This window comes from Ambystoma mexicanum, chromosome 5q (assembly GCF_040938575.1).
Source record: "Ambystoma mexicanum isolate Mex_15411 chromosome 5q, UKY_AmexF1_1, whole genome shotgun sequence".
In the NCBI taxonomy this organism is placed as follows: Eukaryota; Metazoa; Chordata; class Amphibia; order Caudata; family Ambystomatidae; genus Ambystoma; species Ambystoma mexicanum.
Genome location: NC_090933.1, coordinates 640,713,089 through 640,729,562, shown reverse-complemented (window position 1 = coordinate 640,729,562; position 16,474 = coordinate 640,713,089). Strand labels below are relative to the sequence as shown.

The 16,474-nt window shown below is 45.8% G+C and overlaps 1 protein-coding gene across 8 annotated transcripts in view; it reads left to right on the top strand.

Moving 5' to 3' along the window:
* Positions 1–16,474, top strand: part of ASPH (aspartate beta-hydroxylase) — a 1,438,894-nt gene that overhangs the window by 1,377,353 nt on the left and 45,067 nt on the right. For all 8 annotated transcript variants that reach the window (XM_069621106.1, XM_069621103.1, XM_069621107.1 and 5 more), the window contains one exon: positions 8,437–8,528. In XM_069621106.1, the coding sequence (XP_069477207.1) occupies positions 8,437–8,528 (92 nt within the window). The remainder of the gene's footprint in view (positions 1–8,436; positions 8,529–16,474) is intronic.

Genomic DNA, 16,474 nt, shown 5'->3' with positions numbered 1-16,474 from the left:
GGGTGGGAACAGTAAGGGGATGGAGGAGCGACAGACGAGTTTGCTATCATACTTGGTCCAGGGACAATTCTGATAGTGTAAGTGCATAGAAGAAAGTAAGGGGAGGAGGAGAGGAGATAGGAAAAGGGAGAGGGAGGAGAGAACAGAGAGTAAGCAGTCAAAAAGAGTGGAGAAGCAAGAGGGAAGAGTGAATACAATTGCAGAAGTCAGTAGTAACACATAATGTTGCAAGCCAGGATACAAGATGAAGTATCTCCCCTATGTGCCACATAGAGCTTGCCCTGGGTGATACGTGCTTGGAATTTGATTCTGGCCCAGTCATAGCCCGACACCTTAATGGGCACCCGACGATAAGCGTAAGGATTAATATCTGATGGCAAAAGGGAGGATACGTCCATGCCATAGCGCTCGACATAGAATGCTAGGGACATAGTGTATGGGGATAGGGATCCCAAATCCACCAGCATTTGTAACTGTACTCCATTCACAGACAACATGGCCCACGGCCCTTTCTTTCTGTGTACAATCCCCACACTCAATAACACTCCTTCATGAGGTTTCTCACGTACTATGCCATGCATGCACTGGACACCATCACTGACCTAGCCGACCACGCTTTCAGAATTTCCATCTGAATCTGACATCCTCTCAGTCTGCCTGTTCTCAATGATATTCTTGCACATGCAGGCAAAATGCCCCCTTCCTTTGCATCTCCTGCATTCTGCGTTTACAGATGGGCACTCTCTTGCTCCTGTGGCATGCCCCCTCCAGCCACATCTCTTGCGCCAAATGTTCCCTTGTTGTCCCTAGGATACTCCCCTCTTCCACCTTCTCCCTTGTTCACTCTTCCTTTGTACTCTTTTGATCCTTTATTAGCCATTACGGCATGTACTGTCTCACTTCTCTCCGTCACCTCATGTACACATATCTTCGACTCTTCGATGGCTCTTGCTATTTCGATCAGTTTCTCAAGTGGGGGATCTTTCTCAATCCACAACCTCTCCCTCACCTTGGCGTTACTGGTCCTCATCAACTGGTCACGTATGTACTCGTCCAGAACACCAGTAAACTTGCAGGTGGAAATAAGTGTCTGCAATGCTGTCACATGAGCGTCTATCCCTCCCCCCACAGCTTGAGCTCTGGAAAAGAAATGGTACCTCTCCAACACTACATTCAACCTTTTTCCAAAATGCTCCTCTAGTTTCTTGAGAGCAGTCTCGTATGCCCTCACCGTGCCATTCACTGCCTTCTCCTTCACCATCACCAGGCACTAGTACGTCTTCATCTGGAAGATGCCTAAACACACGTAGACCCTCTGTACCTAGGCAATTCAGGAGTGCAGCTTCCTTGTTATCATCATTGTACCTGGCTGCTCCTGCTGCCCCAGGTAGACCTTAAAATTGTCTATCTAGAGATCCCAAGGGATAAGAGGTTCCCCTGGATTAGGTAGAAAGGCTGGGGTGGTCGGGCGTTGCTTTGTTGCATCCTGATGTGCCCTACAGCACACTTAAGCTCTTGAGCTAGTCAGAAATTAGGGTCACTTGGCTCAAAGTGGCTTCTTTCCCTAGGTTGCCTGTCGCAAAATTGCCTTGTGCTGTGTGTCCTGTTGTGCACAAGTTCTTGGTTGCCACTTGCCTAGTGCACTTACTGTGTTGCGTCGCACACAATGTATCTGTGCTGTGCACACCTTAATTGCGCCATGCACTCATTTGTCTTGCGGAGCCTTCTTTCTCTGGGATGCCTATCTCAAGGTTGCTTTATGCAATGTGTCCTGTTGGGCACCAATTCCTTGGTTCCCACTTGCCCAATGGACACACTGTGTTCTGCACACAACTTGTATGTGCAGCACACTCTTTAATTCCCCTATGCATTCAATTGTCTTGTGGATCCACGGCGTTCCATACGTATTGCTTATTGAGCACTCTCTTGTGTGCAGCAAGCCTCTCTTGTGCTCTGTCCCGGGCCTCAGATTCGTTTTGTTGCTATTCCTTTTTATTTTCTTAGTATTGCTCGTAGTCGTGCACTCCTCCAAATCAGGTCGCTTGCCGCAACAATAGGCTGCCCGTTGCCAGGCAACAATGGCACACGCCTCGGCTCTGGCCAGACCACATTGCTCGCGGCGGAGGCCCTTCGACTTTCAGGCCAGCCCCCTTAGTCACTTCCTATGGGGCGGAGCTTGCAGGATTCCGGAGCTTGTAGGATTGTTTGCCCCTGGAACTCCCCAACCCGGCTGTGGGCCTCCACTCTTGCTACCCGCGGCTCGAGCACCCGCACCTGGACAGAAGGAAACTCCTTACCTTCCTCCGAGCGCTCTCCCTGGTGATCAGGGATACTGTGCGGGGTTCCGGGTCCTCCTCCGCCACTTCTCTCACGGCGCCGGGACCCGGTGCCACTCCACCCTCAACCTCTGCAGGGCTCACGGAGATCATGTAGGACCCATTGCAGGCGAGACAGAACTCGGATGCTGCTGTATTATTTTTCTGTAACTGCTTTCTGTACAGACGCTGCACGCGTGGTTCTTGCCGGGTTTGGCCAAATCCTTGTCGCCAGTGTAATAATTGAGATAAGGCAAATAGGGGTTTCAAGGAATCTTTATTCGTGGACAAACCCCAGCACCCAGCAGGTCTCCCCCCAGCGAATAACTGTTAAGAATGTGGAACGTTGGACATAGATAAACAGTCCAAGGCTACGTCCAAGGTTCCATTACAACAAAGTTCCATTCAGTGCCGAATGGCCATGAGACAGTGATGTGAGAGGAGCATTTGAGATTAATGTGGGAAAGAAAAAAAATATCTGGGTATGAGATTACCTTGAGTCATTCAACATTGCCGCTGCAGAAACCCAGAGTCGGGCACAGCTCACACAGCCTTGCTCGGGAAAAGTCCAATTCCGAGGCATTCAGTGATCACCTGACAGATTCAGGAACTACATCATTAAACTAGCCCCCTTCCATCGATGCCCATTGAAAGGCTTTCCTTGCTAAAGAAAACAAGTCTTTAATTTCATCATGTACTCTCCGCCTTCTGCTTTCCAGCCATCTCCTTCCCTCTCTCCTGCCACCTTTTATCATTTACAGACTCAGGCCACAGAGGGGTCGTGAAATAGTCTTTTGCGTATGTTTTAACATGACTGCAATTTCACCCGGACAGGGCACCTTCTGGTTTTGTCATTGATGGAGTGTTTAATACTAATCTGTACTTTTGATATCAAATCTACTGAAACTATACTGGAGGTATGAATATGTTGCACATGGCCTCCACAGGTATTTTTATTCTTTTTAGTTTGGCTATTAGGTGATGCTTAATTGCCACATATCAGACACATATGTTGCATTGGGGTACAGCTACGAAGGACAGTGTATGTGAGGAGGGACACATAGATTGTGGGAGTTGTTTGATTATTTGCCCACTGTGAAGGCATCATTCAAAGTTCAAACAAAAGATCTTTATTAACTTAAATGTCAGGATGGTGGAAGGCCTAACTTGCCCTATACTAAGGTTAAACTTAAAAGACTGTGTCCAAAACCTATACTTAGCCTCACAACTAAAGCCAAACAATGTACAGGGGTATCAGCAACCAAAGAAACAGTGTTGAAACGAAAATTGTGAGCTTCTTCCAGCTCTTGCCTTGCTTTTTGCTCCCTTTCCCAAGTTCAAGACAGTTCCCCCCAAATGGCCTCGGGGTCCCCTCCCCAAGTTCATTACAGTTAAAACAAATGGTCTCGGGGTTGCCTTCCCCAAGTTCAACACAGTTTCGCTCAGTGGTCTTGGGGTTCCCTTCTCCAAGTTCTACACAGTTCCACAGAATGGTCTGGGGGTTCCCTTTCCCAAGTTCAAAACAGATTAACACAAAAGGTCTCAGGGTTCATGTCTGCAAATAGGCAGCTATTCTGGCTTCAAATTCGCAGTTAAATCAACTTGCTTAGTTTGCCTTTTCTGTCACTTGAACAATCTTAGGCCAATCAGCCTCAGCCTCTTGACGTCCTCTTGTTTACTCCAAGTAAGGGTTCCTCGGTCAAGGCACAGTTGTTGGACCACACGGTCCACCCATCACAGGTCACCCAAACAATAACCCTTGACGCTTTGCAACAGTTAATTCTTTCTTATAGGACTTCATTGACAACACAGGTTTCCTTTCTGTATCTGTGTCATAAGTCCACATATGCTTCCGGTTCACTTTAACAGCTTCTTGCCTTTACCAACATGTGACTATCACACACTTTCCCTTGTGGTATTTCTCCTGGTTAGCACTTTGCTTTCACACTATCCAATGGTGTTTTGCTTCTTACTTGTTTCACTTTGTTCGCAAATACTGTCTCTTTAAATTCTCTTGTTCGCAAATGCACATCACTTGCTGTTTCATTCGTACGATATTCTCATATCTTTTCTAAAGTTCAGCATTCAAAACTCATTACGTGCTTGACATCTTGTTCATTATTCAATAGTTTGTCATGTATTTTCACTTGACCGGCATCCGCCGTTCTACACACCATGCCCCTGGCGCGCCCCAACCTGAGGGATCCTTCCCTGTCACTCACCAGTGTGCGGCTGCTCTTCTGGGTGTTCTGGTTTCGCTCTTGGGTTCCCCCTTGCTCCTCTCTGACTCTTGGGGAGCTCCAGCCAGCAGTGCTCACTTCCTCCAGTGTCTCCTGCAGTGGTCGGCGGTGTCGGCAGAGTCTGTGTTCCCCACTCTCAATGGGGAACACACAGCATAGGGCTCAGCACATCTACCAACCCTCTGGCGGCCTGCTCTGGCCTCTGCATCTTTCTGGCTTCTCTGCAGTAGTCAGTGTCCTTTTCACCGGCTCATATAAAGCCTGCTCCACCTCGGATTACTTGTTCTCCTACCCAGCTGGATCTCGATCTGGAACTCGTTCTGTCCCCTGCTTCTGATTTCTCCTTTTATACACCTGCAGCCATTTAACAGGTGTGAGCTCTTTGTTCCATTTGCCGGAACATAGTTATTGGGACATGCCTGACCTGCACAACAGTCCTCAAGCCTCTTCCTCGTCTCAGTACCAAAGTGGTGAAATGACAAGTTAGTGTGTATTAATCCTAGTCGCCTCTTCCTCGTCCCTGTACTATAGTGATATGAATGTGTGGAAATGAGAGGAAGTGATTGGTAAAAAGCCTATAAAGGCAGGGGGAGGGTAAAGTTGGTTCTCATCAGAAAAGGGGGGGATACCATTTCTCACCTGCAGAGGGTCCTTGGGGATTGGCGAGAGGAGCCTTGCCAATCCCCAAGGACCCTCCACCCTAAGTGATTCTCCCTTGCATCTCAACCCCAGGGTCAGGATGCAAAAGCGATGGCCTCTACCTGGTTACCGAAGAGGAGTATCCAAGGGAAGTAGGTGTGAGGATACCCTCAGGTTTTTCACACCACCCATTGACTGCCCAATCACTATAAAGATTTCCACTCACTAACGGCCCCTTCCTGTCCAAAACACGTCCTCCTGTGATCTTGTGAGTTAGCGTGTCACTATTTGGGGCCACAATTTTGTGGATCATGTTTGTGCACATAAAAAAGAGCACTGGAGCAACGGGGGCTTCCCGTGAAAGGTCACCCCAATGCAGCCAGGCACAATGGACACATTCCTTTGGATGCCATAAAGGTGGTCCTGGGAACGCGTATTATATATTTTTTTTAAAGGCGTGAGGAGAGTGGGGGATGGGAAAGGGACAGAGAGGAAACAGGTACGGGACTGGAAGCTGGAAGGGTGAGCCGGCAGTGAACAGAAAGGGGGTGCACTGAGTCATCTTTTGAAAAGTGGCCTGCCGGAAACATTACCTCATTCCAGCTCTATGAAGCAGTAACAGCAAACTTTCTCCTGTCAGTGTTCGTTCCAAATTGCCTGCTCAGAGTTAACAGTTTAACTGCAGCTGTAAATGGTCGTCTGGTGTAATAAAAATTTCTAAAATTGTGCTTTCAACCACTTTATTTATATCGGTTTCTTGAACTCAAATACTGTTGAAAACAAGTATTGACAAAGCTAACCGTTTTGGATTGTGTGTAGGTATTAGGGATTTGTCAAGCACTGCTATAATATGCCCAGGTAATCGCACCATGTTCTAGCTGTTGCCATCTTATTGCCAGGTAATACTGTTGTGGCAGTGCCTGGCAAATGTCCACACAAATGGCAAGACTTGTGGGTTTGCCAATGCTTATTTTTCTAGTGCGTGCTGCTGCTAAGTCTCTCATCACTTCTATATGCTTAAAGAAATTAATAGAAAACCTTAAAGAAATCAATTACTCTGTCGTTATGCTCTGCAAACTATAAACAATCTCTGAAATAGCAAGTCCCATCCTTTAAATAATGTGTGTGCCTCCAGGACGCTGATAATGTGTGCAACAGACATCCAAAATATCGACATTGATCTGTCCTACAGATCACTTAAAATCAATGCCAGATCATAGAGGGTCTCCAAACTGCACCTTTTTATTACCATTTCTAAAATTGTAGCTCTCTTTTAAAACTGACACATTTTGCATTTTTGTTGTGAGTGCAAAATTGCGGTCTCCCTATGCAGTGTGGCTCTCTGATGTCTTCAGGCCCTGTTGCAAGTGTGGGATGAGGCCGGGCACAGAGTGCGAGAAGCGGCATAGGTGCTGGTCTGATGCTGTAGAGGACAGTGTGATCTGCCACGGAATACTGTGCACGAGAGCAATTTTGTAGAAGGTGCCATTCCACAGCGACTCTTTCTAGCACAAACACTTCAATAATGTTTATGTTGTTCGAAACTGTGATTGGATTTATTGTGTTGCCTGCCTTTTTGCCCTGGATATATCTAACAGTTGTTATTTTGAGGAGATTACTGAACTTTGGCTTTGAGTAAGAAGAAAAGTGTTATTCTGCTCCGGCCAAATACTTTCATGCTATTCGGCTCCAGCTAAATACTATTGTTTTTTCATTTTATTCAGTGTAACTACCCAGAGAGGCAAATATGGAGGGCAGATTGTAAAAAGGAATTAAACATTGCCTGAAAGCATTCCTGATTAGATGTAAGACTTAGGTGCATATTTGTGTGTATTGGAGAGAAATGGTGAGGATGTTGATCATGGTTTGTTCCTTTGGAGAAACTTGAATTCATAACCGGTAGTGGAGACCAGTAGGACTGAGGTAGTAGTTATGCTTCAGGCATAGTGGGAGGCTCCTTGCATGGGTCCACTGATGGAATTCATGTTGGGAAATCTCTCCTGATCGCCTGTGGGCCAGTCTGCCAAAGGAAGTTTACAGAGATAGGTGGGGGGGACTCTAAAAGTGACAAAGTCAAAGAGCTATGGGCTGTTGGTGAAATTGGTTCAAGAGGAGGATGTTGAGTCAGTTGCAGGTCAGGAAGCGCATGATGCGGCTGGCATTGCCCAACCCATTTTGGGCTCTTGGCAAAACATACTGATTGGGAAATCTCTCAAATGATACTAAAGGCCAGTGTCTCCCACCAGGAAACATGTGGGAGGGGACAAGAGAGTATGTTATCTGCTGGTATTATCTGCAGAAAGGGTTGAAGGAGACAGACATAGAAAAGCCATAGAGCATTGCATCCTCTAGTTTTTTGGGAAGGAAGTCGAGCAAGTGGACGTGGAACTCGTTTTGGTTGAATTGAGCGACTGCCTAACATGCAAGTGCTTTCTTAGAGATTGTAGAGTTTGGTCAGATTTGCTCACATGTCAGAATTTCCTACATGTGATTACATCTTTTCCAACCCTACCTGCATCTCTGGGAGAATATAGTGTGTATGGGAGGCGGTACCCTCTTTAAAAACAGTAGGGAATTGGAGTCCACGTCCCTCACATGTACCCTCAACCTGTCTCCTGCATGACCGAACAGGACCCTTATACATTTCTGTGTAAGCTGGAAGGAAGGTTTAAAATTCACTTTCCATGCAAGTTACCTTGCAACTCACAACAGACTGCAGTGTATGTTATTTCCAATGGCAGTTGTAAGTATCCATTTTGTACATTGCAACCCAGCACTTTGCATATCGGGAAACCTGCCACTTTGAGTAGTATGCAACATTCTTCCAAATGTAAGGTCCCTGCTATTTGTTACTCTGCCCTTTTCTGGATTGTGTGCATTAAATAAGACTGAGATGTTGATTAAATTAAAGAGAAATCATTAAAACATGGGACAAATTTTAAAATAGTTCATTTTTCAAGTCTGGAACATGATTTAGTAAATAAAATAACTATTCGGCTTTATATCCAGCTTCGGCAGAATACATGGAATACTCAACCTGCTATTTGGCCCATCCCAAGTTATTTCATCTTTCTCTGGAATTGTTAAATGTATTGATGTATTAAAATGGTTTGTCATCTTGTAAATAATGTGATGGTCCTTCTGAAACCCATCAAATGCATGTAAAGAGGTTGCTTTTGAATCAGTGTGTATCACTCTGAACCCCATCATTGTTTGAATGGACCCCACTTTTATCTTTCCAGGAAGAAAGAATGAGAATGCCTGCAAATCAGCTCCCAAAACGTGTGCCTTGCTAGAAAGATTCCCGGAGTCCACGGGATGCCGAAGGGGCCAGGTATGCCGTGATCTATGTCCCATTCTTTCCCCAAATTGAGTCTTAGAATGGCAATTATTTAATTTTTAAACAGATAGAATTTGGCACACACGATTGTGTAGGTATTTATTACATTTGGGTTTCTTGTATTTATTTGCTTATCTTTCACTGTTAATGAGTGCAAATGCATACATCTTATAAACCACAACGTACAGGAAGACTGATGCAGCGGAGGAGTAGCACATTGATGCTTGTTGGAGTATTTTAATGGTCCTGAGTTACAACCTGAGACTGAGCCATGTTGCTAGTGGTATAAAGGACATTCTGGCACTAATATTGTTTGATTGTGTAGGTCCTAGGGTACCCAACACTTGAAGGTGACCACAGGGAATTTCTGCTAAATTATTTTGACCTTTTAATCAGTACCTCTGCAGAGACCTTGCTGACGGCAAGAAATGTTGGGTCCCATTACAGACAGCATGTAGCTCCTTTCTCTGTGAGCCACAGCATGTTCAGCAGGTCTTTTTTTTGTTCACCACATTCTGGTGCATAGCTTTGCGAGTCAGTTTCTCGCAGGTTATTTGACACTGCCCACTGGTTACTTTCAATGTTAAATCCATTTTCATTTAATGCATATATTTTTGTTGATCTTGATTAACACGTGGCTTGTCTGAGACCCAGGTACTCGTGGTGGGCTCAGAATTTACCCACTCCAAAATCTGTTTTTATTTTGGCCTTCTTCTATCAAGACTTACCCAATTACATTACATACCTCTTGCTCATCTGTGAAAAAGTACTATGGTCTTGTCCTGAACCGGCTTAGAAGATGCTCCTCTCACTATCAACTGCCTTTTTGGGTACATATACGTTGGTAGTCTGCACTGGTGAACTAGGTGACTTGCGCCCAGTTCCTGGTGTGGAGGACCAGCTTTTATATTCACTCCCGGGCCTTTTTTCCACTTCTTTGTCCTTGCCCAATCCAGTCGGTCCACAACACCTATTTCTTATCACTGTGTTGTTGGGGAAATCCCAACCCTTTGGGAAATAACACACTGCGAGTTGCTTTTGACAGCTTCAGCCACGCTTTTCAGCGCTGATGTTTTGCAGCAATTATCTTTTTCCAAAATGTGGTTGTGGATTTTGGACCTATTAAAAACCTCCAGATATTACCCAAGGTTGTAGAGGAGTTAGTAGGTATTCAGATCCATGATAATGTAACATTTAAACCCTTTACCTTAATCGGTCAGTCTTAGACCAAGCCACAAAACCAAGAAATCCAGTCAGGGGGTCTCAGATGATGTATTGTGTATGGTCACGTCGTGTGTCTGTGTATTTTGTTGATTCTTCAAAACCTTTTGACACCCTTTGATATTGTGGATCACAAGGTCCTTCTCCACTACTATGGTTGGTGCTTTATTGACACATAAATCACAGTAAGATAGGTTGAGCCCTTTATACCCTTCCTTGAGATGTTCCACTGAAATCTTTCCTCTCCCTGTTTAGTTCATTATTTATGTGGCGACCTTTCACCCAGTGGAAAGATCTTCCAGTAATTGTTAGCCGTATGCAGAAGACATTCAAATATATCCTGGAACCACTTCAGACTCCCCTGTATGAAAGCCAAAGATTGTTTTAGCCTCATCTAATTTGGGATGTTAGTCCTGACATCTATAATTTAATGCTGCAACAAATGAAAATAATTTTTTTGGCTTTTGGCCTAACGCGGAGTGTCTTCCTTTCCCGAATACAGAGCCACTTCTCTTGGGGAAACATACAAATGTCAGTGTACAGGTGATGTTCAACAGGACTTTTGTGGTGGGCAATGAAGACAATTCCATACTGGGTATCCGCAATGCAATTCACATAGGTTTTTCTGCTGCTCTTCTCTGTCACTTGTAGGTGGCCAAAAATGTGTCTACTACTTAGTGGAAGATTCCTGCATTGGTTTACAGTAGTGGACAAAGTTGACTTTAGGATCTTCTGCCTGGTCTTCACATTGCAGCCCAGTCTATCTCAGGGAAAATCACTAAAGAGACTGTCACAGATGGCACACAAATCACTCCTGAGACTCAAGAAAGGTTCAAGAGTTTTCATTGAAATATTTGTGGGGCCTAGGCCATCCCTCTCTACCTCTCATGTGGGATGTCCTCTCTAACCGAGATTCCATAACTCCCAGGTCACTGCTATCGACTGGTAACACCCGCTGTCTTATAGCTGGCTTTTTCTAACGACGATTCCCTGTGTGGCAGCTATCTGAACCCCTCTGGGATGTCTAAACCTCCCTACTTTAGCTGTAGGTTAGTGTTCTAGTAGGAATTCGGGATTATGCTTTGCACTTGCTCTGTTGATCTTAATGGGTTTGAGGGGAGCAGACTCAAATGTGAGGCCGAAGGGAAGAAGCAATGGTGTTATCACAACGAGGTGTACCACCGGATCTGTGAGGAATTGGACCATCCTCATGGTGGGCGTGGGCTTGCCTGGGCTTTTACATTTTTCTTTAATAAATGGAATGATGGTAGACCGACCTCAGGAAAATGTGTGGGGCTAATCCACACACAGTTTCCTATGTTCACCACAACAAAGCATACACCTGTGTACTCTGGCATGGACACAGCCTACAGGCACAGTCTGCCCGGTCATATTTAGTTGGAATGTGACAGTCGGCGAGGGCACAATGTCATCCCAGGAAGGCGGAGATTAAACTTCCCCCTGCCATGGACAGCCTGATTAACTGACATAGGCTCAATGGAACCACCCAGCTCTTTTGCTCTTTTGTTAGGCCCTGCAGCTGGTGGTAGCAATTAACATACCAACAGAGGGTACTTCAGACAGGCCTCCAAGGGGCCTGGCTACAGAGTATAACAAAGGAGACAGGAAACCCAACAAACCTTTCATATGTAACTACTTCAACCTGAAACCTGCTCCCGCCTCTCAGTTTTAATGGCAGGGAACTGACATGTCTGAGTCTAGTTTTGAAGTAGACCCCAGCTAGGGGGAACCCCGTTCATAAGATACCAGAATGTGGTTTGCGGAAGACAAGAGTGTCTGGTCTCTCAGCATCTTCAAGGGAGACCTGCTGCTTTTTGTCAGGAACCACAGGGAGCTCCATTAACCAGAGAGACTCTTTCAACACAGCAGATAGGAGGATGGGGGGGACCTAGTACCACACGGGAGTGAGCCCAGAGCTCTTTCTGTTGAGAGGAGGTTTCTGCGATGTTGGTTCTGGTACACCCCTTGTTCCTTAGGACCCATTTACCTTTTCCTGTTGCATAGCACTCTAGTTATGACCTCACGCATGTCGGAAAGATTGTTGGTAGGGACCTCAGGATTGGTTTACTAAGGTAGGCTTAGCCAACACCAATCACTGAGGCCCACTTAGCTTTAAAAGAGGGCTGGAGCCCGTCTTTAAGCAAATCATCTCAAGACTTCAAAAGAAGTAAGAAAGAAGAACTCAAACTTGGACCCTGGCTAAAGCTACACTCTGCCTTACATCTTCTGCCAGTGAAGGAAGGCCAGGATATCCAAAGAGGGAAGCGAGATCCTTCCCCTAAACTTCTCCCAGGGAACAGAGGGAGAAAAAGAACTCAGAGGACCTCCAGCCTCTCCAGGAACTGGTACCCAGCCAGCACACAGCATGCCCTTCTATGCTCTGCAGCATGCTCCCTAGACAGGGAGTGCCAAAAGGTCTCTGAACCAGAAATGAAGGACAAGGCAGCTACCTGCAACACATTCCTTAGCTTAGGGCCTTCCACCTTAAAGGACGACACAAGCCTATTGAAGAAGCTGGGAGAAGTGCCTCAACAAGCATCTACCACCGTCTACCTTAAAGGACATTTTCGAGCTATTCAAGTATCTCGATCCGCAACCAAGTGCAACGCTGACTGTTGTCAAGCCGCAGTAGCTGAAAGAAACCCGATACATCTCAACCAGTTCTTCAGATTTGCCGACTAGCATTGAGACAACAATTCCTGACCTGAGCCGCCATGTAGGCCAGCCTGCAGCCACTCGTCCGACTTTCATCGCCGAACCGTTTTGCCGCCTGATTACCCATAGCTGACTCCCATCTCAAACTCTGTCACAGAATCCTGCAAAGTGCCCTGAAGACGACTTGACCCTGTCGAACACCAAGAACATCTACAACCAAAGGTACATTGTGGTTCTGTCCCCCTGGTCCTTCCCAGAAGGCCCCAACATAGCTTTTAAGACCCTTGGTGCTTGCTTTGTGCTGAAGCCAAAAAACCTTAAAAAACTGTTGTGGTTATCAACCATGCCTACTACCCTCCTGTCAGTATCCAGAATACATCCCCTTTCCTTCTTTGAAACTGTCAGTCCTCTGCATTCCTTTCAGGGTGGGCTGTAGTGCTGTGATTAATAAAGTAGATATGTTTGTACGACCTTGACTGGGCACTCCTTTTATCATTCGGTAATAATTGTATTTTCACTGTGTTGCATCTAACCAATGATCCACAACCTTTCGGAGATAAGCCTGCTGTTCCGTCCACATTACCAAAATTGGACAAGGGGGTTTATAATTTGCTTGTTCCAATCTGTTCGGATGCCTTCGGGTGTATTAGAGGTGTGGGCCTGATTGATGGTTTAGAAACCGATATTCACCTGTGGACCACTGGTAACCCAGAAGTAGATTCGTCACAGGGTCCCAGAGCAAAGCCAAGACCGTAAAGAGCGGAGGACCGCAAAGGTGCACCAGGACCGTCAAAGCAGACAAGAAGAGCAGAGGAAGCCTCTGACAAGGAACCCCATCACAGGAAGGACCGGTGGCATGCTACATCCTGTGAGAAGCTAAAGGGAGGCATGTGAGACCCGCTAGCGATACAGGGGAGGCAGAGAGAGGTACACAAGGTAATGCTCCTCACCCCTGTGGCAGCTTTAGGGCTGTTGAGGAACAGAACACTGTAGAGTGCATCAGGGAGGATCTTCCTCATCCTAGTAGTAACAAAGTAGCTACTGGACACTGGAAGAGTGAACCAAGCATCAGAGGAGAACTTCCTCTTTGCAGTGGCACCAATAAGCCCACTGACCAGCAGAGAATGATCTCGGCCCCTAACAACAGTAAATCAAGCATCCAAGGAGAACTTACTCTTTACAGTGGCAGCAATAAGCACACTGACCACCAGAGAAGGGTCTGGGACCCTACCAAGAGTGAACCAAGCATCTGAGGAGAACATCCTTGTCGCAGTGGCAGTAATAAGTCCACTGACCACCACAGAAGGGTCTGGGACCCCAACATAAAGGAACTGAGCATCCGAGGAGAACTTCCTCGGCGGAGTAGCAAAGATAAGTCCATTGACCAGCAGAGAAGGGTTTGCGACTTTGCTGGTACCGAGAGAGAGTGACAAAACATACAGCAAGTTAAAGGGCACGGAAGGGAACTTTTCAGATACCAGGAGAAGGGAGTAATTCTCCTGAGGAAGACACAAAAACCCATCTGACATACTCAAGAGATGCCAGGGGAAGAGAGTCATTCCTTCTTGCCTTATTGTGAACTGTACAGACTAGTGCAGGGAGAAGGGAGCCATTCTGCTGGTCCAGAACTTGGAGTTGTGCACAGACCGTGTGGAACCTGCAGGCCAGGCAAAGGAGTCATTACCCCAGGCAACCTTTTTGCAAGAGAACATTCTTTTGAACATCACCCGAAAACCATTCTCCCTGGGAAGGAACTTTCTGTTGGATTATATTAGTCTTTAGTTGTAGTGTAAGGGATAGAAGTAGGTTGTGGCATAGGACGGTGGACTTTGATTTTGACGGGCATTCTGACAGATCCTTTAGTATTCGTTTGAGGCAGGGAAACCCCTCTTAGATGATAGCGATAGTGGACGTCTTTTTTTCATAAATAAAAGTCTATAAGCACCACCAGGCCACGCTTGTGTCAGCTTCCTTCTTCGACACCCTTACATTCCTCTGACCTCACCCAGATAACCAACACTTCCTACTTCCTGTTCTTGAGTTAAATTTCCCTTTCTTTTTGTTCAATTGGATAGCATTCCCTGACCAATCTGGCCCTGCCTTTCCCTCCCAGGGTGTGTATGTGCAGTGAAAATGCATAAGAATGGGGCTAAACCACACCCCCTTTCACCACGCGGGCCTGCCATGTATCCAGCATAGTGGTAGCTTTGAGTGCATGTTTCTGGGGCACTTAACCCCTGTAAGGTTTTGAGGCGGAAATAGGAGTTGCTCTCGTTTGAGTCTCTGGTGGTCCAGCCTGCTGTTCTTTCTATGTAGATACTCGCTGGTGTCATCTGGCAGCACTGCACAGCTATTCTGTCTGCCCGAGGGAATTGTGGCTTTTCCCTGTGGCTGTCTATCTCTGCACTAACGTCTCCTACCGCTGGGGAAGTTTGTTCTTTCTGAGGCTGACTCCCAATTATATGGGTTCTCTTACACCTTGGTGTTCCTCCAACAGGGAGATTGGCAGATGCCTGATTCAGCTGGTTTCCTTGTTTTGTCTTCGGCCTAGAAAAGGAAGAAAGATACGGGCAAATATCTGGGAAAGGAGGCATGGTTTTACACAAAGGATTACTGCACCACATTAATCTGGCACAAGGGGGAGGGATAAGGGCTGGTTTCCCCAGAGTTGTTTCTTCCCTCAGAGCCAAGACTGGCCTTGGATTACCTTGAGGCAGGTCTCCCACTCGCACTCTTGACAACGGCAATTAACAGACCTTGCCACAATGTTCACCTACCGAGTTGTCGAAGTCTGGGACTCCCTTCCCATGTCATGCACCATACCTCCTCTCTCACGTTTTTCAGGCATTAAAGGACTAAAACATTACTATTCTTATTTTGACACCAAGGTCAAGATGAGCACTTAGAGTCTCATGACAAATGGCTTCCATGGGTTGTTAATATGACCCCCCCTCACACACACACACACACACACACTCTCTCTCTATCTCTCTCTCTTCTTCTCTCACTTTATCTCACACTCTCTATTTCTCTCTCTCTGGGCCTGCATCAAGCCCCGGACTAAGTTAAATTTAGTGCCTGCTTGTTAACAATATATACCAACTGTGTTCCACAGCCCCAGTGTTCTTTACATATCAAACCCATGTTGTCCTGTGCAGTGTGATGAGGTTCTTCCAGTAGAAATTACACTGATGGGGCGTAATTGGTACAGGCATAGTAGTAGTTGTGGCTATTGATGATTGGAGGCTTCTTTAAAAGTTGACTCATTTGAGTTCTCGTTTCATATCATATGTTGGTGGATTGACTTTCACCAAAATCCCACTCATTGACATTAGGCTTTTATTTAGATTTAAACCAGCATATCTATACAACGACATGACTCTGATTGTACAAATGAAAGCATGTAAGGTTAAATAACATATTAAATAACATATGGATTAAAAATCTTGGCCTCATAACTATATTGATCCTTATGTAAATGTCCACCTACAATCGTGGGCCATATCTGATCGAAGTATATATGTTAAATCTCTATTCACTGAATAGCCTTCCGCACACATGTTTAAATACCATCCTTGGGCTAGATTGAAATGGCCATGAGCGCATATTCATCTCAAGGTCTCCGTGCCACGATACAGAGAATACTGAAGGTCTATACAGAAGACCCTATTTTATCTCAAAATGTTACTAATTGATAATTATTTGCCACAACAATGAAGTTGCTGCATGGAAGTCAACCCAGGAGCTTAATTATATGCAAAACATGTTGAATACAACACGCTGATGCATGCCCAACAGAATGAGACACACCTGAAATTATTGAGCATATTTGAGAGATCTCTGTTGTTGGTTGATGGAATCACATTAAAAGGGAGACTTCCTGTGTAGATGATCACTTTGACAAATCAGGGAAATTCATCCCTTTTCCACAAGGGGGGCCACCCCCATTGTAACGAGGGAGGTGCCCTCACTGAGAGTGAATTCCCCATAGGGGATGAGAACTACCAAGCTATAATGAGATCTTCAATAAAGACTGTCATCTC